Here is a 22,563-nt window from a genome sequence, read left to right on the forward strand (position 1 = left end):
ACGGACGTGTGTCAACTGCACGCATCAGCGGCATAGAGGTACCCCTTTGTGACACTTGGTTGAAACATATGCTATGCAATGATAATCCATGTTAATCCAAGCTAATTAGGACAAGGTGCGAGCACTATTGGTATACTATGCATGAGGCTTGCAACTTATAGGATGTCTTATACATAACACATATGCTTTATTACTACCGTTGACAAAATTGTTTCTATGTTTTCAAAATGAAAAGCTCTAGCACAAAAATAGTAATCCATGCTTCCCTCTGCGAAGGGCCTATCTTCTACTTTATTGTTGAGTCAGTTTACCTATTCTTTTCTATCTTAGAAGCAAACACTTGTGTCAACCGTGCATTGATTCTTACATGTTTACCTATTGCACTTGTTATATTACTTTGTGTTGACAAGTATCCATGAGATATACATGTTGAAGTTGAAAGCAACCGCTGAAACTTATATCTTCATTTGTGTTGTTTCAACACCTTTACTTTGAATTTATTGCTTTATGAGTAACTCTTATGCAAGTCTTATTGATGCTTGTCTTGAAAGTATTATTCATGAAAAGTCTTTGCTATATGATTCATTTGTTTACTCATTATCTTCATCATTGCTTCGAATCGCTGCTTTCATCTCATATGCTTTACAATAGTATGATCAAGATTATGATAGCATGTCACTTCAGAAATTATCTTTGTTATCGTTTACCTACTCGAGGGCGAGTAGGAACTAAGCTTGGGGATGCTTGATACGTCCCAAACGTATCTATAATTTCTTATGCTCCATGCTACTTTTATGATGATACTCACATGTTTTATACACATTATATGTCATTATTATGCATTTTCCGGCACTAACCTCTTGACGAGATGCCGAATAGCCAGTTGCTGTTTTCTGCTGTTTTTGGTTTCAGAAATCCCAGTAAGGAAATATTCTCGGAATTGGACGAAATCAACGCCCAGGGGCTTATTTTTCCACGAAGCTTCCAGAAGACCGGAGGAGATACGAAGTGGGGCCACGGGGCGCCGCCACACTAGGGCGGCGTGGCCTAGAGGGGGCCCGCGCGGCCCTAGCGTGTGGGGCCCCGTGACGCCTCCCGACCTGCCCTTCCGCCTACTTAAAGCCTTCGTCGCGAAACCCCCAGCATCGAGAGCCACGATACGGAAAACCTTCCGGAGACGCCGCCGCCGCCAATCCCATCTCGGGGATTCAGGAGATCGCCTCCGGCACCTCGCCGGAGAGGGGAATCATCTCCCGGAGGTCTCTTCATCGCCATGATCGCCTCCGAATCGATGTGTGAGTAGTCCACCCCTGGACTATGGGTCCATAGCAGTAGCTAGATGGTTGTCTTCTCCTTATTGTGCTATCATGTTAGATCTTGTGAGCTGCCTATCATGATCAAGATCATCTATTTGTAATGCTACATGTTGTGTTTGTTGGGATCCGATGAATATTGAATACTATGTCAAGTTGATTATCAATCTATCATATATGTTGTTTATGTTGTTGCATGCTCTCCGTTGCTAGTAGAGGCTCTGGCCAAGTTGATACTTGTGACTCCAAGAGGGAGTATTTATGCTCGATAGTGGGTTCATGCCTCCATTAAATCTGGGACAGTGACAGAAAGTTCTAAGGTTGTGGATGTGCTGTTGCCACTAGGGATAAAACATCGATGCTTTGTCTAAGGATAGAGTGTGGATTCGGTGAACATGGGGGTACGTGAGCACCCCCTGGATGCCGCTGGATGTGCGTTGAGATTCGGTTAATGTCAAGGTGGCAGTTGTCTGGTCGTGCGTCTGGGCTTTTCCTAATCTAAAGTTCACGTGCCGTGCGCGGGCCCCATTTTCTTGATTCAGCCCGCGAAACATTAGCGTCCCAGGGCGGAAAGTGTTTTCCCGCGGTGTTTTTGGCGCCAGCTGCAGAAAAAAAGCGCCAAAGCTGATATGGAGGAAGCTTCCCGTCACTCCGGTCCAAGGGCAAGCCTGTATATAATTGTATCCGCATGCCATTCTTTGGCGTGAAGACAGCTGACTAAGCTATTCAATAACAGTGCCCATGGCTGCATTCGACGCTATAGCTCTAGGAGGTGGCCGTAGGGATGCCGTGTCCGATGTAGCTCCTCGCACTATGGTTGTAGCATCTCGGCGGATCGGCGGCTGAGCCTACATGGCGTCGTCGCCGTGGTGGGAGGTATGCAGCCGACCATGGGGGTTGCTGTTGTTGCTCAGCTGTTTGCCGCTCGGTTTGGCGCGTCGCCGTCGCGCGTAGAGGCGACGGTTCATGCACACGAGGCCTGGACGGAGGAGTACGATCGCGTCGTTTGGCCGCACGAACTGCACGCGCTGCGACGGCTGCGTCCAGGGTGGCGCCGGAGCCCCTGCTCTACTCCCCCGACGCCTGGCGTGACGTGGTGCGTCAAGGAGAACGCCGCCGCGGTCCTCAACCTGGCGTCCGTGCACACGTACCGCCGCAGGCTGGGCCGGAACGCGTCCGCGGTGGAGTGGAGAAGCTGGTGCGGACGCATGCGCCGCCGACGAGCTCAACCATAGCTTTCCCAATCGACCTCACCGAGCTCGTCTGCCCGAGCACCAGCGCCGCGTCGTCGATTCCAGCCTTCTCCGGGGAAGATAGGCGCGCGAGCGGCGACATGCCCGTGCGGGCGCGTGTGGGCGCGAGCGGCGTCAGGAGCGGCATGCGCAGGTGTCGCCATGCTGCTATGCGCGGACGGCGGCGAGCGGCATGATAGGTGGAGTCTATATGTTGACTGGTTTGGTACTACAGTCAACTAAAAAATCAACGTTGAAGGCTTATGAAGATACCTATCGCATGAGAGGATAAGGAGGAATATGTTATGGAATCCTTGACTGCACCGGATCTCTGGTCATGTGTTTGATTTGATATGTTCTGTACTCAGTTTGACTGTGGCTGGGATACTTCCAACAAATGTGGGGTCCGCGCTCTGCAATGGACATGAGAACCGGTGCTGCTCTATATTCATGAATGCATGACGGCTCTAAAAAAATAAAAGAGAAAGTGAGATGCGTACTGTTCATCGTCTCCTACCCTAGGTAGAACATGGTGTGGAGTTACTATTCATCATCTCCTACCTACGGTGAGTTTATGTGCAAGTGAGTAAATTGGCTTTGCGATATCTAATTGAAGAAAAAATATAATTAATGTAACCTATGAAAGACTAATTGAAGAAAATAAAAAAGCTATATACTAAATGTTTTGACTGTTCTTGATGCCCATAACAAAAAATTGGAAATGTTAGCAGAGTGTGTATGGAAATAATGGTACATGAGAATAAGGTGTGCTACGTGTAAGGATGTTGCACCAGGATATGAGCAGCTAACGGGCATGCTTTGGTATGGCTTAACGAAAGTGCTTGCTTGGGTTGTGAGAAATGGAGGAAGCAAGTTGAAATAACGATGTTGAGGATGAGGGGTGGGGACGTGGATTGGGGTAGAGGTGTTTAAATCAAATGAGTATCGTTCAGCATATGGGACCCACTGTTTGAATTCAAATGTGTGGGTCCGGACTGTGGGGTCCCACAATTTGAATTTAAAATGATGGCAGCATAAACAGTGTCCATCCGGGCCCACTTCTTGAATTCAAAATATGGGTCCACCATGGGTTTAGTGTGTGGTTAGGAGTCAATGTGGCTGACTAACCGGAATATGATGGTAACAAGGAATGGCTAATGGTGACACGTGTCAGCAGTTGAAGGGGTGCTCACGTACCCCCTGTTCACCAGGCTTCATTCCTCTAAGGATATTTGTGTTGATTACATTACGCACCATACTTAATGCAATTGTCTGTTGTTTGCAACTTAATACTGGAGGGGGTTCGGATGATAACCTGAAGGTGGACTTTTTAGGCATAGATGCATGCTTGGATAGCGGTCTATGTACTTTGTCGTAATGCCCCGATTAAATCTCATAGTACTCATCATGATATATGTATGTGCATTGTTATGCCTTCTTTATTTGTCAATTGCCCAACTGTAATTTGTTCACCCAACATCTGTTTATCTTATGGGAGAGACACCACTAGTAAACTGTGGACCCCGGTCCAATTCTTTACATCTGAAATACAATCTACTGCAATTGTTCTTTACTCGTTCTTCGCAAACAAACATCATCATCCACACTATACATCTAATCCTTTGTTTACAGCAAGCCGGTGAGATTGACAACCTCACTGTTACGTTGGGGCAAAGTACTTTGATTGTGTTGTGCAGGTTCCACGTTGGCGCCGGAATCCTTGGTGTTGGCGCCAGAATCCCTGGTGTTGCGTCGCACTACACTCCGCCACCAACAACCTTCACGTGTTCCTTGACTCCTACTGGTTTGATAACCTTGGTTTCTTACTGAGGGAAACTTACTGCTGTGCGCATCACACCTTCCTCTTGGGGTTCCCAACGGACGTGTCAACTACACGCAGCACACGTCAACGTGGCTGAGCATGGATGAGTGGCGCTAAGGTCGCATCCGACTTGTCACGAAAGTCGGGGAGGTGGCTGACCGACTAGGTGCCACCAGGGAGTACGTCGCTGCTTGAGGATACTTAGCGTGAAAAGCAATCATCGAAGGACAGCCTCCACCCTTTCAGTCTTGGTCTTTTCCAACGCCGATCCGGGAGATTCAGCAGCAGAAGGGGCATGCCAAAGTCCTTAGACGATGCCTTCTATCACATCAATGGCGTGTTTGAGATCGACCACGGTGACGGACATGGAGTTAGACATCTCCGATCCACATCTATGGGATCAACCTTGAGATCGATCACATCCATTTATAGCAGATGCAATGGAAGACCGTCTCGCAGGAGAGAACGGCCGTGCATGTCCACGATGCGCTCGGGATCGACGTCGTCCGAGAGAGGCAAAGTTGATAGAAGGATATCGAAGTGGCCCACATCGTCTTCCATGCCGATATCGATTTCCATGTCGATAGGGAGCGGCCAGGATGAGGAAGGGGCCAAAGAAGAAGGGCACCAGAGGGGAACTGGCCTGACGCGCTCTTGCCTAGGATCCAGGGCACGTTGACGGGGTGTGCGACATCTGGGTGTCGACGTATGCGACGTCGATAGTTGCCAGGATGGGAACTGTGCGGCCTTGGGAATGTGCGGTGGCGAGAGGAAAAGTCGGCGATGGAGTACAGAGATATATTTCATAGATATTTCCTTACCCCTACGAATAGGAAAGGTAACACAGAAGTAAGGAAAGAAAATGCCCGCAATTATATCTTTCCTAATTTGTATCACGCGTTGTGAAATACGTGATTGACTGATTACGATTCATGATACTGCATGATTTTTTTTGCGGGGAACCATGATTGATATTGTTTGCTGATAAAGGGGGAGGCGTGACTTGCCTTGTGTAATTAGATCGGATGATTGGATGTTAAGGGCGATGGTGAGATTAGATTGGATGGCCCAGATGATTTTAATGACGACCGCAAAGTGCGTTGAGTGTCTAACGACCAACTCCAATTTAATAGTAAAGATCACATATTATACTTCGCATAGTCTTGTTTACAGTCGACCTAACATGCACCATCAACGTTAGTAGCACACAAATATCCTCATCCAGGTAATCTTTGAGAAGCGCATCAATCCAACCTCCGTGTCGGCAGGTTCATTAGTCCTAATAAAATTTTCTAATTTTTTTAATGAAGCAAAGTACCTGTGGGTACATATTATTTCCTTACAACTTCAGGTGAGGTGATACTATCTTACACATATTCTGTTTTGCTTACTTGACTTTAAATGTAATTGACGAGTTATGCATGTGTGCGTAGTTAAAACTATATTCTCCTCATCATTTAGAGTTGACTCTGGAAAAGTATATATCATGCACCCTTTAGATAAAGACCCTGAGGAGTTAAACAACATGGTTTACAAGCTCGACAAGTAATTTCAATCATTATCACAACATATCAACCTCTGTCGTTAATTTTCTGATAAAATCATTATCACGGATGTTGGAAAGCGTTCATCACAAAGGTGAGCGGAGAATGGGCACCGGAGCTGAGTTATGAAAGGCTCCATGTAAGTACCTAGTACTGGTTTCAATATATATACCACTATCATGCTTGATTTTTTTTTTTGAATTCTACTCTCGTAAAATGCTCAAGGTGGGCACTAGGGACTAACTTATGTGCATACTACATTTTCGAGTTCATCAACATGGTGATTGAGCGACACTTAGATTACAAAAATATTCGAGTACATAAAAATACTCATAATTCTTTTTACGATGATTTGCTATACACACAACTCATATATTTATATATGTTCTTATTCTTTATAGAACAAAGACAGGTGGGGGATGTCCTACCACAACCACGTCTACGACATCTTGAGGAGGAATTGTTGGAATTTTTTCTTACGGAAGTCTATCTGAAAACGGAGAATACTATTACACGTTTAACTCCTTGTAATTCAATAATCTCCATGTAATAGAATAGATTCATCAACATGTATGATCGTCAAGCTCCCATGGCTACCAATTGTATATATATACGTGTGATGTGATCGTAAGAGAAAATATGTTATACATATTCATCAACATGTGTAGTATATATGTATTACCGTAGAATATGTAATGAAAAAGAATTGAATGAAAATTGAAAACACAAAATACATGGGCTAGAACCCTAAACCCTAGTGTGGACTTTAGTCTCGTTTGGTGTTACCAACTAGGAATAAAGGTCTGCCAGCCAGAGCGTTCCTTCACTGCCACGTGGATGATCTTTAGTTCCGGTTTGTAAGCCAACATGGACTAAAGATGGGGGGCCCGTTTTGGTAGTCCCGGACGGCCAACCAGGACTAAAGGCTCCCCCGAAACGGTACGCAATGCCTGTTCTCTATCATTGAGAAACTGGAGCTTATTTCTTTCACTGGATCAATATTGTCCAACTGGGGATTACAATTTCACAAGATTCAGGGAAATGCGCTTCATGCTCTGCCTCTGCGTAGCCATGCTCGATGCAGCCAAAACCGTGTTCATCTCAAGTACGTCTCCATGGATCACTAAGTCTCCTCCTCCTTCACCAAAAATCTCAGATGGCACGCAAGCTACACACGAGAAAAAATCAACTAAAATCAACCATAAAAACAAGTGAGTGTCAACTCGGCGACTTCCCATTTCACCTGGCATGCATTGCTTCAATCCAAGGCGTCAGAAAGCAGCGGTGAATGGCGCGCCACCAGCTCGTCCACGGCACCGGCGTAGTTGGGTAGCAGAAGGGCTTGGTTGTAATTTCATTTTCTATGTGGACCTTTCTGTAATTTGGCCATTTTAATATCATCTTCTTTTCTCGCAAAAATACTCTGTGTTAATCCGGAAAAAAAATCAAAGCTCTATGAAAAAAGAAGTGTGTTCACCTTTAGTATAGTAGTTATTGTGTTTATTCTCTGTCTTTTTGTCTTTTTCAGTACTGTAGTAACGTTGTATATCAGGTGATGTAAAATTGGACAAATTATTTGGTGACGTTGTAATGTCCGTCCACGGTATTAACAAGACACATTCTCTTGTGCTGATGTTGATAACATTTGTTGTTTTCTTTTGTTTGGTATATTCGTTTCTTTAGGATAGAGAGTGCTGCTACAGACAGAAAACAGACATAAATCGGACCCACGCGAACCCCTTGCAAACCCAGTCCGGAAGAAATTCCAAGCCACGCAACGTATGCACCCCAATAATGCTATGTCTACGAACAAGTTGTTACGGAAAACGAGTATGCACCCCAAGAACATTTGTAGCATTGTTGTATGCACCCACAGCACACAGGCCTTTATATGACAGACCCCGCCACCACCGGCGTTGTATTCCTCAATTCAAAGCCGACGTTAACTAGGGCACGCGAACATGGATCGTGTCCCCGAAGAATTGCTGCTGGACATCCTCCGCCGCCTCGCTCATAGGGACGCCGCAGCGAGCCGGAGCGTCTGCAAAGGATGGCACACCGTCGTGGACGTCGGAGGAACGCTTCTCGCGGCGGCGCGCCTCGTGCCTCGCCCCATGCGCGGCTTCTTGGTCAACTACCACGGGTACAACCGCCCCTACTTCCACTCCCGGGGGGCGACGTTGAGCCCCAGCATCGTAGTCGACCACTCCGTGCTCGATTTCGTGCGCCGCCGCATAGACTGGCAAGAGACTATCATCGTCGACCACCGCAACGGCCTCCTCCTCCTTGGAGACGGAGACGACCGCGAGATGTGCGTGTGCAACCCTACGACGCGGCGGCGGGCAGAGCTTCCGCCGCCACCGTTCCGCTGCGGCGTGGCGTATCTCGTCTTCGACCCCGTCGTATCACTGCACTATGACGTGCTCTTGTTCCGGAGGACGACATGGCCCAGGAATAGCGCGCAGGTTGAATGGCCACCGTCTGTGTTCAAGGTGCAAGTCTACTCGTCGAGAGCCGGCCAGTGGGAGGAGTGGTCCTTTATCCGGGAAGGAGACACGGCGACCCCGACCATGTGGACAGATCGAGGAGGGGATCCAAAGCGGCACGCCGTTTACTGGCGAGGAGCACTCTACGTTCATTGCCGCAAGGGTCTCATCATAAGGTACATCGATCGGTAGTACTCCACTCATCCATGTTAAAAAAAGTTTGTTATACTCATAGTTTGTTCCTAAAAAAAGTTCTGGTAATATATGTAGGTTTTTGTTGGACAAGAGAACATACCTCCTCATTAAAACCCCGGAATTAGTGATGATGACCCATATTCGTGGATACACCATGGAGCCTCAAGCATATCTCGGGAAATCTGAACATGGAGTCTACTACACCACTATCTATCAGTGCAAACTTCGAGTATGGGTACTACTCGAAGGATCTGAATCACCTACAACTCCTAAGTGGGTTCAGAAGCATCACTCCCTCCTTGCACCATCAATCTTACGATACTGCACCCGACAATGCAATCAAGGAGAAAAGACAGATCGTGGCAAGGAAGATGTTATTACAGGAGATTGTGAATGGGAATTTACTCGTGATCATAGTGACAGCGATTCAGAGGAGCAGAAACAAGCTCAACCAATTGAATGTCAAAAGAATTGCTATGCCTGCAGCCGGTTTGACCTGTTGGGGTACCATCCATACAAGGAAATTGCTTTCTTGGGTATTGGCCATTTCAATGGGTTTGCTTATTACATGCGTACCTCCAAGTTACGGTACTTGGGGCCACTTTACCCAATAAAAAATCAGTTGACAACCATACGGGAATCTTTCATCTACACTCCTTGCGAGGATGATCTTCTTCCTACCAACGATGACTCCATTTGATCTTGCTATGTATGATGATGATCTTGTTTGGATGATGATAACCATTTTGTTGTGCTTTTACTATGATTTTTGCTGGAAACAAAAAATTTAAGAAAAAGCGGGCAGCACCTATGCCGATAGCAACGCCTTCGGCGTAGAGGTGACCATTTGGCACATGCGTAGCGGCTATGCCGACAGCTTAGCCATCGGCGCGGGTACCATACTAGGCCAAACAGATGTTAGCCATACTAGGCCAAACAGATGTTAGCAGCCTATGCGGGCCTAGGCCTACATGGCCAATACCGACGGCGTAGATGCTGATGGCTTGGTTTGGCCGTCGGTCTACTGGCTACACCGATGGCTTTGTATACGCCGATGCCAGCCTAGCTTGGGTTGACGCCGTATTAGGCCAAAGGCGATGTGCCGATGGCAGTCGTTGGCATAGGCTGTACCGACGGCATCCTAGGCTATGTTGATGACTTATAGCCATCGGCATATTGGTCGATTCCTGCAGTGTAGGTACGTGGTGAGGATGGTTGAATTAAGTTTCAAAGGATAGCAGGCTGGATATGATATATGTCAAGCGAAAAGAGAGTTGTCCAGTCCTATGTTCATGGAAATCTTCTAGGTTGCTGCATCAAATATTTGGAATGTAGGAACAATCTCTACTTCAATGGGATAATACCTACGTGGAATCCGCGAGAGTCAGCTTTAAACAAAACTTGGCACTCCTTATTCAGGGCAAAGAAGATCCGCATCCGGTCATTTTCTCTCTCTCTAATAGTTGCATTTAGTCTCTGTGTTTTGGCCTCGGTCTTTAATTATCGATCAACTCCATGTAAAACTCTCTTCCTCCCTTTTCCTGGGCGCCTTTTAGTGTACTAAAACAGTAGTACGCCTTTCCCGTGTCATAGTTTTAAAAAGAAAAATTAAGTTTCAAAGAAGAAAATCAAGAATGACCTCGATCCCATGCTGAGTACATAAGCATGTCTGGGTCGATCCACAGATTTTAACTTTCCCAAGGGCATCTTCCCAAGGGATCACTGAAAATTTTAATTTTCACAAATCAGTCCCTGCTGCATATATTTAGTGAAAGCCGGATCAACTTTGTACATATTGTTGAAGTCTCAGGAAACTGGGTAACAAATAGTCAATTTTCTCAATTTCCTCAGGCTCACGTTGAAATCTCGTTGAAATCTTACCGCAATGCCAGCGGTAGTCCGATCCCTATAAGGTTGCCGCTCTGCGGACCCCTAGTCGTTCACGAAAACAAACCCCTTAAAATCAGGCGCTCAAGCTGCACATCGACATACAGCCAAGGCCCAACACTGCCAAGGCGCAGGCATGGGCGCCGCCGATATCGAGAACCCCGACGGCGGCTATTACGTCGTCGCCGCTGCCGCTGCAAAGGAGGACGCCGACGCCGCCATGACAACAAAAACAAGGTCTCTCCCTGACGAGGCCTTCTACTGGTGCGGATCTATCATGACCTGCTGCTATCTGGCGCTCGTCTTGTACGTCTCGTACGGGACTGTCATGTCTCATCCGGAGAGTATGGCATTGGTCATTAGGGTCGACCTGTGCTTGCTCGTGTTGATCTGCTTCAGCGCCATCCTCTGCTACGTTTTCGTTTACGGTTTCCCCGCGCTCCCCTTGAAAAAGAAGCAACTTCAAAAAGAAGATGAAGAGGAAGAAGAAGCATCAGAAGGGAATTCAGAATTCTTGCTAGCCTAGCCGGCTGGTCATGATTGAATTAGTCGTCGCTTCTGCAGCTCCCTCATTACTGCATTCGTTTTCTTGAATTATTAATCTCTCTACAGCAGCTAGCTGCTTTGTTATATTTTCACATGCACCACCTGATTTGAGTGAGCTTCTAGGCCATCTCAACAAATTATTCATGTATATTTGGTTTGAACAAGACGCTGCTGTCCGGTTTGGAGAGCTTAATTCGTTGGTTTTCCGAATCTCCGTAATATCCTCAGGCAAGAACACACCTTAAGACAAACTGTGTATGTTTTAACTCAGCCTTGGCACCTCGCATCGTATTCACCTGCTGCAGACAAAGTGCAATGGTCAAGATAGCAAATAGTAATATGATCTTGTTTTTTCCAGTCGTATGTCTACACATTCCAGCCTATACAAGCCATCTCCACCCCACAATTTGCAAATCTCTGATGTTTCAGCCTAATGTGGTTAAAGCTGTGCAAAGTCTATGGAAAGAGTGGCTTATATTTTGGGGCCGAGGGACTTTGTTGCATGTTTCAGAATCATCATCGCACTAGAAACTCCTTCCGTTCACAATTACCCTATTTTATGGCTTCAGTCAAAGTCCGACTATGTAAAATTTAACAAAATATGTTGGAAAATAGATCAACATCTACAATATACAATCAGTATTATATTAGAATAACATCATAAAAGTTGTATTACATGAATTGGATACTATAGTTTTTTTTTTGACACCCCTAGACTGTGAGGCAAAAAGCCCCACATCAATTTATTACTCCAAGTTATCCAAACTTATACACAAAAGAAAATATGTACAAGAGCTAGAAAAAGATAAAAGAATAAGGCTCTAAGGGAAGACACCTAATTAAGAGAGCAACCTATCATTATGCTTAACTTTGATCCTATACTGCATCAAAGAGATATCATGGATAAACTTTTCCTTCCACTTAGTGAAAGAGCAAACTTCAGGACTAAAGATCTTCCCATTTCTGAGCAACCAAATATTCCAGCAGGCCAAACTGAGCACTTCCATGAAGAAAGGCTGAGAGAATCTTTTCTTTGCCCGTGTCAGCACAACTTGCATATCATCATGGGGATGCCATTCATTGGGTACTATAGTTGCCGCCGGATCACTTTCGTGGGTGCCCCTGGAGGCTGGAGTCCGTGGTGTCGCTATACAAAATCTGATGAAGCAGATCGTACCATGGGATTGCATGCCACCGCCTCGGCTTACCTCGTGTACAAGATCGTGCAAAAGCTTGGTGGTAGCGCGGTGAATGACTTGCTACAGATCAGCGAGCACGCTGTGGCCATAGGGTCATCGCTACCAGCAATTCTGAGGGTGGACAGACCTACGGCACCACTGTGGGGGAGTTGTCTAACCATACAATTATGCCATTAGAACTCCCATAACAGCTTGAGCGGCGAAACATGCAAGGACTTTTGGGTGTCGAGAGTGGTCGTCCTCAATGTTGTATTGCGATTCAAATTCATTCTAAAGGGAGGTTAACTTTTGACGAGCGGAGTGAGGCCCGTCGCCGGTAGGCTTGGGCCGAAACACCTAGAGTTTATCAAATTATAAGTTAACCCACGACATTTGTAAACACTCCTCCGATATAGTGAAGTTTTGCTGGCTAGCGCCCATAATTTTTTACCTCTCTTTGTTGGAGAGGGTTTTCCACGTTAAACTCTTGTGTCGTCCGTATGTGTTGTTGTTTCGTTCTTCATTATTTGCTTATCGCTTTTATAACACTCAACACCGGGATCGACGAGATCTCCGCGCTGGCAATTGGCATGGACGTGGACATGTCACGCTCCAATTTGTTGGCATCATGAGGTAAGCCATGGCATATTAAGCTGCAATAACCGTGGTGCTGTGAATGATAGGAATATGAAGATGGTTGTGCCGGATGACCAGTGCATCTCGATGGTCGGGTCATCTTGAGTACGAGATTATAAGTGATAAGGGGGCAGGTTGGGATATGGTGAAAAACATGAACCAAATATTTGGTGTTTTGCAGCAGTCTCCGCAAGCGGGGACGATAACACAGAGTGGCCTTCATTTTTGGTTGTGCTCTTTGGGCAGCAAGTCTCGATTTTCAAGTGAAAACTCTAAGTCTGACCTTTACTAGTTGTACATGCTAATGATGGATTTCTATTCGCTCCTTGTTGAAGGCATTGGCTGGACTTCAATCAAACTTTCTTCGGAGTGAAAATCCATGATCTATGATCGTACGAATGATGGTGTACATGGTAATGATGGTGTTTATATATACACTGTTTCCTTCTTGTAAGGATTGTTCTTGGAGCGTCATTTTTTGCAGTCGGGTGTGGCCTTTGGTGGCGGTAGTCCTACTGCAAGTTCGGCTGGTATTTTATTTTCCTTTTTTTCTTTAATTTTTCTTTTTATTGTGTGCATCATTTATATCTTGAATAGTTCATTATATTGCTGCAGAGGCCGGCTGTAATTCAGATCTTGTTGGTATTAAAATATTTCCTTTACCAGAAAAAATATTTTAATTTCCATTACATAATTGGAAAATCTTTGTAAAATTTACCTTGGCTAAACCCAAAAGCATGGTAAAGAAAAGAAGCAGAGGGAATAAATTTTAATAGAAAAATATTTTTGACAGGAGATAGTGGTCTCATATAACTGTAAATTATATTTTTGATAGTGTGCTTCTATTCAAAACCAGCGGGAGTAAAAAAATAAGTGTTTCTCTTACCAATTTAGCATGGTCGATGACATCAGATAACCAAAGACAAATCACTGACTTGTGCACCATATGCAAACCTTTGCAGACAAGTTGATCAGGCGAACTACTTCACAAAGACACACACGATGGCGATATAACACTATGGGATTATGGGAACCAGTCAATGTGTCGACGGCCGCTATGCCGTTTTTAAAACCATTTTTACTCTAATTACACTTAATATTAGGTCACATTGCACTCGTTGTTAAACTTCCCGGTCAGTCACTCATTTTCACACTGCTCTAGCACTAGCACATTTAACTTCTATGTTCCTTCCGAACGAGATTCCGCGACAGAAATGACACCTTGTTTGATAATAATATCGTATCAATCCTATTAATCCCTATTCCTCGATGTCGCACCTCTTTATTTTTTTTGAATTCCAAAAAATTATTTATGTAAAATTAATAAGTAATATTAATCTTGAATTCAAATGGCAACAAAATAATTTTATTTTGTGTCCTTTTCTATTTAATATGGAATAATTAATATCTTCACATATGTAAATTGAAAATATGTCTAAATCGATCAGAAAAATGAGAGGAATCCAAATATGACATCTATATCATATTTTAAACCTAAAAATGATTTTTTCAAAAATCATACGCATTAGATCATGTACCTATAGTTTAAATATGACCGACTCTCTTCCGATTTGTTAGGAATTTTTTTCACGAGGGGTGGACGAAAATATTTAAGATACCCCGGTTGGGAAATTGTGCATGTAAGGTGGTCTATTATTTTTTAAAAATTGGGTCATACCATTGTGAAACTTTGATTTGGGGGGTTGCTTTACAAAACACCCCATAGTTGGGACTCGGAAAATGGAAATCTTCCTCCTGTAACTTTGTTCAACATCCCAAGATGCACATGTGTGTACAATATAGGTACAAACTATGCCACGAATTTAGCGATAACATTGGTTGTTTGGCCTGAAAATCATGAAACATCGAACATGATAGCTTATTTCTGAGAAGGTTTTTTGAGATTGCAATATTACAATTTTGATATTTTTTCTTTCAACTATGTACATAATATGACACCACGCGAATGTTTTTCATTGTTTGATCAATTTTGACTTTCTAATGCCCGTTTCAAACGATGGTCAAAACGGTGGGTATGAAGATTCTTAGCTCGGGGATGAGCCTCGCTATACTTGCAGTAGATCTATGATGAAATAGAATATCGTGAACGTAAAAATGATTTTAAAAAAAATCATGAGTATTAGATCGTGTACATGTAGCTCAAATCTGGCTGACTTCCTGCTGACTTGGTAGGAATTTGTCTTTCTCACGAGGTGCGGACGGAAATGTTTCAGATACCCCGGTTAGGAAAGTATGTATGTAAGGTGGTCTATTATTTTTGAAAAACAGGGTGGTACCATTGTGATACTTTCATTTGCTGATTGCTTCACAAAACGCCGCGTTTTTGGGATTTTGGAAATGGAAAATAGCTTTTTTGTGCGCTGAAAATGAAAGCTTCCTCTAGCAGCATTGTTCGCCATCCCAAGATGCACATGTGTACACAATATGGGCACATTATCACAAAATGTGCGATGATTCTAGCCATAACATTGGTTGATCGGCGTGAAAGCCATGAAACATCGTACATGATAACTCATTTTTAATAACGTTTTTGAGATATTTGCAATAGTCCAAGTTTGATGTTTTTCCAAGATAGATCTTATTTTGCTGAAATTTTGATATATTATATATTTTTCAGAATTATAATGATTTAGTTATGATTTTTCTAAGATTAATGTGGTAAAATGAAAAATAGCTATGCTGACGAGAGGTCCGGCGTTGTTACCTGGCCATCACGGCGGAAAGGCTATGCCGACGGTCCTTTACTAACGGTTGCCATCGGCACAGGGTTTGTGCCGACGGCTTGCCTGCTGGCATGGAAGAAATAGGCCCTGTGTTCCGTGTTTTCTGTAGTGTAACATTCAAATTAAAACTGCTTTAATTATATGAGCTGTTGAGTTACCGGCAGCTCCGCGTTTATTGAATAACTCACATAGTCTCGATTCAGTTTAATCCAACTCAGAGTGTAACCTTTTCTTCTTGTTACAAAGTATTTAAACGAGATAACGCACGCACCTATATTTAACGTTCTGTTGGCCTATGTCTTCCACTGGATCGATCTTGTACGTCCAGCCGGCCGGGGATTGCAGTTTCACACAAGATTCAGGAAAATGCGCTTCCTGCTCTGCCTCTTCGCGGCCGTGGTCGCCGGAGCCACAACCGTGTTCATCTCAAGTACGTCTCCATCGATTACTAAGCTCATTACATCTAGCTGATATCTAAAGTAGATTCTCGCCTGATTTAACTGAAAGTGCACTGTACATTTCTACAAAGGCGTCGGCGCAGATGTTGCGGTCCTCCTAGCGCACGACATTCCCGCCGCCACCGGCCGGAGCCGGACGCTGCTGCAGGACGGCAGGAAAGCGTGCCCGGTGAACCTGGCGGCGGCCAACTATACGGTGCTGACCAGCCGGTGCCGGTGGCCTCCATTCGACCCGCTGCCGTGCTGCGCGGCGTTCAAGGACCTGGCGTGCCCGTACACCGACTACATCAACGACGTCAACGGCAACGACTGCGCCATTACCCTGTTCCGTTACATCCGTCTCCATGGAGGCTACCCGCCGGGCGTCTTCTATGAGAACTGCAAGGAAGGGCCGAAGGGGCTCAAGTGCCCCGATGATCAGGGCACCCTGTAGCTTAGGCCGCCATAGTCCTGGCATGGCCTTGTCATGGGTCGTGAATATGTTACACAAGTCCTAAAGATATCAGACATTTATGAATGTGTACTTTTACAGATCCGTGCACTTTAAGCAATCCCGTTGACAGTAACTACTTTGTTTATTCTTTGTTACTCTGCATTCTGGGTTTAGTTTAACGGGAGCATCCCCCGGGATCAAATCCGGATCTGCCGAGTCGCAAGCCGTTGGGTCGAAGGAATTTCAGCTGTTCGATTAAGTCGTTTACCTTCCTCTCCTGCATTTGCTACTATAAATCACGAATGTAGAAAAATAAATCATGATTGCAGCCAAAAAGGGTTCATCCATGAAACAACTTTAAAACACGGGCCTCGCCAAAAATCTCGCACGAGAGCCCGTAGTAAAAAACTTGGTCCTATTGTAGCACAAACCGACCTCATCGGATACATCGCTAGAGAAAAACAAGTGTGCTTTTATTGCAAAACCTATTCACATCACCGGATACTTCGTGGCAGCAACAATTTTTGCACCACCATAGCAAAAAACACAGAAAAATCGTAGCAAAGCTGACCTAGTCAGAAATATCATCATAGACCTCATATCAAAAAAAATTTATACTACTATAGTATTGCTCCCGCAATTTTTTTGCACTGGGTCAGAATAGTATTGTAGCATACTAGAATTTCAAAAACACTGCTGTAGCACAATAAATATGATTGTGTAGGAAAACAAATATGAATGTGTAGCAAAACAAGCCCCAGATCCGCCCCATGGTAGCATCTCAGTTGGCCTATGGTATCACCCGCCATATCCTTTGGCAACAATACCTTTTGGAAGCACCCATCATAGCCGTATTGTAGCATACTAGCATTTCAAAAACACCATTGCAGCACAATAAATATGATTGTATAGGAAAACAAATATGAATGTGTAGCAAAACAAGCCCCAGATCCACCCCATGGTAACATCTCAGTTGGCCTATGCCCGTATCACCCGCCATATCCTTTGGCAACAATACCTGTTGGAAGCACCCATCATAGCCGGAGGCAGCAAGACCACGATACTGAACGCTCGCAAACAACGCTAACGAGGAGAAAGTCCAGCCGGGTGGTACTCACCACTTGCAGCACCGCCCGGCTGCAAGTGGTTTTTCTTTCGTATATTTGGTCAAAGTTTGGCAATTTGGCTAAACCTAGAACACATACCCTCAGAAATAGTATACTTTACCACTTACCAGGCTTCTCAACTGGCATTTTGTAACACTGCCAAAGCGTGCCACAATCGCCACTACTTTCCTCTACACGCAATCCCAACACTGATGATGCCTCCAATACAAGTTTTGTTGAGAACCGGAAGTAGATTACGTGTCTCTTCCTCTCTATGTACTGGGGAGTGAATTGAGGTGTATAAAATGTATACTCTCTCCAGTCCGAAAGAAGATGTCACAAGTTTATCTAAATTCAAGTCTATATCTATGTATAATGAATTGTGTCTAGATACATCCGAATTACGTCCCTTTTTGGTAACGGATGGAGTATTTCATTCACAAGCCCAACTGGCAGCACACGAATCGTATCGACTTCATAATAGAATTTGAACTCAAGTTGTTTGTCCAAAATAAAATGTATTGATGCCAAACGGGACATATATTGTAAAGTTGTGATAATAACAATAATTGATGATATTACAATGAAGGAGTACAATGGTTTATATAGGAGAAGGGAGGAGAGGAGGTGCAGCGCACGGCCTAAGCCCTAACTTGATATGCAAGTAAATATAGTCTAACATCCCCCCGCAGTCTCAACCGTGGGCTCGACAACGTTGAGACTGAAACGAATCTCTGTAAATGGTGTAGTAGCAAGTCCTTTGGTAAAAATATCTGCAAACTGAGCCGTAGAAGGCACATGAAGAACACGCACTTCTCCCAAAGCGACCTTCTCGCGAACAAAATGGATGTCAATCTCGATATGCTTTGTCCGCCGATGCTGAACTGGGTTTCCAGACATATAAACAGCTGAAATATTATCACAATATACCACTGTGGCCTGACCAATGGGTCGATGTAACTCAACAAGTAACTGGCGCAACCAAATTGTTTCAGCAACTGCATGAGCAACAGCACGGTACTCAGCCTCAGCTGACGAGCGAGAAACCGTAAGCTGACGCTTCGAAGACCAAGAAATTAAATTGTTGCCAAGAAAAACACAGAATCCTGAAGTGGATCGACGAGTGTCTGGACAACCAGCCCAGTCTGCATCGGAATATGCTGTCAATGATGTGGGTGATGAAGTGTTGATATGCAAACTATGATCTAATGTACCTTTGAGATATCTAAGTATGCGTTTGACATGGTTAAAATGCGGGACTCTTGGATCATGCATGTAAAGACAAGCTTGCTGGACAGCATATGATATTTCTGGACGTGTAATAGTGAGATACTGAAGAGCTCCAGTTAAGCTACGGTAGAGAGTAGGATCAGGAAAAATATCACCATCCGAGGAAATTTTAGAAGAAGTATCTACGGGTGTACGGGATGGTTGACAATCTAACATTCCAGCCCGAGTTAGGAGATCAACAGAGTACTGACGTTGAGAGAGAAAAAGACCAGAAGAATCACGTGTGACTGCTATACCTAAGAAGTGATGAAGGGAACCTAGATCAGTCATAGAGAATTCAGTTTGTAGGAGCGAAATAATATGAGTGAGAAAAGTTGTGGAGGAGGCAGTGAGAACTATATCATCAACATAAAGTAAGAGATATGCAACCTGGGTGTGAGAGTGATAAACAAAAAGAGAGTAATCAGAGCGAGAGGGAATGAATCCTATAGTTTGAATAAAGGTAGAAAAACGTTGAAACCAGGCTCGGGGTGCTTGTTTGAGGCCATAGTGATTTTTGGAGAAGACAAACGTGATCAGGAAAAGAAGAATCTTCGAAACCAGAAGGTTGTTGAGAATAGACGACTTCGTTTAAGGAGCCATGGAGGAAAGCATTTTTTACATCAAGTTGGTGAATGGGCCAGGAAGAAGAAACAGACAAGACTAAGAATGGTTCGGATGGTGCTAGGTTTAACTACTGGAGAGAAAGTTTCATCGTAATCGACACCGTGTTGTTGAGAGAATCCACGACAAACCCAACGCGCTTTATACCGAGAGAGAGTGCCATCAGAATGAAATTTTTGACGGAACACCCACTTTCCAGAGACAACATTTGCATTAGGAGGTCGGGGAACAAGTTGCCATGTGTTATTGGATTTAAGTGCGTGAAACTCATCGCGCATGGCAGCGGACCAGTTGGGATCAAGAAGAGCAGATTTGTATGTTTTAGGAAGAGGTGAGAGAGTTGGAGAAGCATGAAGATTGAGGCGTGTTTGAGGAAGTCGAAAACCAGACTTGGCACGTGTGCGCATGGGATGGTCGTTATGAGGTGCGATAATGGGAACGACATGTGAAGGAGGGGCTGGTGCATCCGGCGCAGCGGAGGAGGAGGACGCAGCAGCATGAGGGGCAGGAGGTTTGGGGCGGCGAGCATAGACCTGGGTTATGGGTGGTCGGGATATGGGTGCTGATGAGGCTGTCGGGGCAACCAAGTCGACCGGGGCAGGGTTAGGGACTACCGTGGCAGGAGAACTGGGGGCGGTAGGAACGAAAAAATGAGGGTTTATGGAATTGGCTGGGCGACGGGTGACTGTGGTGGGAGGAGGGGTAGAGGTTCTAGTGGCGAATGGAAAGGTGGTTTCATCGAAAGTGACATGCCTGGAGATGTGAATGTGACCGGTTACAAGATCAAAACACCGGTAGCCTTTGTGTTCATCTGAATAACCTAGGAAGACACAGGGAAGGGAACGTGGAGAGAGTTTGTTTGGGGAAGTTGCATAGACATTGGGAAAACAAAGACAACCAAAGACGCGAAGCTCAGTTTAGTTTGGGTGAGAGAGGAAAAGGGAGTAGAAAGGTGTGGTGTTTGGGTTAGTGCTAGATGGTCGAATATTGAGGAGATAGGTTGCAGTTCTAAGAGCTTCAGCCCAAAACGTGGAAGGCAAAGAGGATTGAATGAGGAGTGTGCGAATGATGTCATTGATGGTGCGGAGTGATCGCTCAGCCTTGCCATTTTGTGGGGAAGTGTAAGGACAAGAGAAACGAAGGAGAATGCCATGTTGGAGAAAGAAATTACGGTTTGCAAGGTTGTTAAATTCTTTTCCATTGTCACATTGAATAAATTTGATAGGTAAAAAGAAGTGTGTGTGGACATATGTTTTAAAGTTGATAAAAAGTGAGTGGACATCGGATTTGTTGCGAAGTGGAAAAGTCCAAACGAAGTGTGTAAAGTCATCTAAAATAACTAAGTAGTATTTGAAACCGGAGAGACTGAGAGTTGGAGAGGTCCATAGATCACAATGCAAAAGTTCAAAGGGATAAGTACTATGAGAATTAGAATGCACAAATGGTAAACGAACATGTTTTCCTTGTTGACAAAACTCACAAATAGAGGGATTATGAGCCTCTTTATTACAGGGGATCGAAAAATCACTAAGAAGAGAGGATAAAGTGGCTTTATTCGGATGGCCTAAGCGTTGATGCCATAGATCTACGGAGGCGAGCATGGATGATGGAGACGAGACCGCAGGAGCACCATGAACGTAGTAGAGGTCGCCAGAGCTATCGAAGCGAACGATCTCCGCCTTGGTCATGAAATCCTTCACAGACAAGCCAAAAGGGTCAAATTCGACGGAAACATAGTTGTCTGTGGTGAAACGACGAACAGAGATTAAATTTTTTAATGAGGGCTGGTGCAACTAAGACATCTTTAAGTAGGAGTGGTTTGGAAGTGGAAGATGCAAGGTTTGTATGACCGACACATGAAATTGGTATGGAGGAACCATCGCCTAACGTAATGGATGAAAAATAAGATGGTATGCAAGTTGACAGCATATTATTCGATGAGGACATGTGGCTAGAAGCACCAGAATCGAAAATCCAATCAGTACCTGAATTTTCTTGAGCAGCAAAATTATTCATAGCCTGAAGAAACGCAGCTTGGTCCCAGCTCGGAGTAGAGGGAGTCGGTGCAGTTGACGGAGCAGGTACTGGCGCAGATGGTGGCGGTGCAGCAGGAGTCGAGGACATAGTGTATGGCGAGTAGTAGCCTCCAGGATTATAGGTGACCGGTGCCGAAAAGCCATAAGGACCCATAGCAAAGGGCATCGGCGAGTGCATCGGCGAGGCATAGGGAGCCGGCGATGGTGCAGCATACATGGGCGGTGAAGGAGCAGCATAATGAGCATGTGCAGGGACCCGTGGTGTAAGGAGACCAGGTGAGCCTGTATGAGGATGCACGCCGGGCTGCCACGAACCAGTGAAGGCAGGTGGCGCGCCAAGAGGAGAGGGCGCGGTCCAGGGCATTGGCCGGGCCTCGAACCATGCCGGTCCAAGGGTCCTGAGAAGATCGCCAAGTTGGTGCTGCAGGTGGAGCCGGTGGTGGTGCCGGGGCAGGTGGAGGAGCCGATGCTGTTGGAGGAGGCCGTGATGCAGGCGGCCGATAGATAGGCCGAGTGCCCCTATAGTTGGGGCTGGGGCGCCAACCTGGCGGTGGAACAGGCGCAGGCGGCCCCGGAGGTGGTGGCAGGGCAGGAGGCCGGGGAGCAGCGGCATATGCCTGAGGGCGAGACTCTTGCGTGGTCATGGCGCGGTCCGCCCAAGAGAGCATGGAGCGGACTTCTGCAAAGGAAGGAGGCGGCCTCATCATGGGGATGAAGGACTGCTGCTTGTCGAAGCGCTGATTGAGGCCGACGAGAAGGATCTTGATGAGCTGTTTGTCCTCAACGGGATCACCGAGTTCACGAAGTTCATCGGCGATGGTCTGGAGGCGCTGACGAGCATACCCCCACGGGCAAGTCGCCCTGGGCGGTGTTCCGAAGCTCCGTGTTGAGCGTGTTGACACGGGCGTCGGCGTTGTCCTGAAAAAGCTGACGGAGGGCTGCCCAAAGGGAGGCGGCGCTGGTGGCAGCCCTGAAAACGAGATTGAAAATCTCGGTGCTCACCCGCTGGTAGATCCACTGGATCACAGCGAGATCATCCTTGACCCAGCGGGGA

The 22,563-nt window shown here is 45.4% G+C and overlaps 1 protein-coding gene and 1 long non-coding RNA gene across 2 annotated transcripts; one reads left to right on the plus strand and one right to left on the minus strand.

Moving 5' to 3' along the window:
- Window positions 1-15,949: 15,949 nt before the first annotated feature.
- LOC124694322 (GPI-anchored protein LLG1-like) lies at window positions 15,950-16,474 on the plus strand. Its single transcript, XM_047227318.1, has 2 exons — window positions 15,950-16,013; window positions 16,113-16,474. The coding sequence occupies exons 1-2, from the start codon at window positions 15,950-15,952 to the stop codon at window positions 16,472-16,474; spliced, it is 426 nt and encodes a 141-aa protein (XP_047083274.1).
- Window positions 16,475-20,901: 4,427 nt separating this feature from the next.
- On the minus strand, window positions 20,902-21,838 carry LOC124698527. Its single transcript, XR_007000998.1, has 2 exons — window positions 21,459-21,838; window positions 20,902-21,167 (listed from the first exon to the last, which is right to left on the minus strand). It is a non-coding gene; the product is annotated as an uncharacterized LOC124698527 (long non-coding RNA).
- Between the last annotated feature and the right edge of the window lie 725 nt (window positions 21,839-22,563).

The sequence above is a fragment of the Lolium rigidum genome, chromosome 3 (assembly GCF_022539505.1).
Source record: "Lolium rigidum isolate FL_2022 chromosome 3, APGP_CSIRO_Lrig_0.1, whole genome shotgun sequence".
NCBI lineage: Eukaryota > Viridiplantae > Streptophyta > Magnoliopsida > Poales > Poaceae > Lolium > Lolium rigidum.

Excerpts from the sequence above, each read along its gene's own strand:
- LOC124694322 (XM_047227318.1), top strand. The coding sequence starts at position 15,950 with ATGCGCTTCCTGCTCTGCCTCTTCGCGGCCGTGGTCGCCGGAGCCACA. Across the intron at positions 16,014-16,112 it reads CACAACCGTGTTCATCTCAA|GCGTCGGCGCAGATGTTGCG; the intron begins GTACGTCTCCAT and ends ATTTCTACAAAG.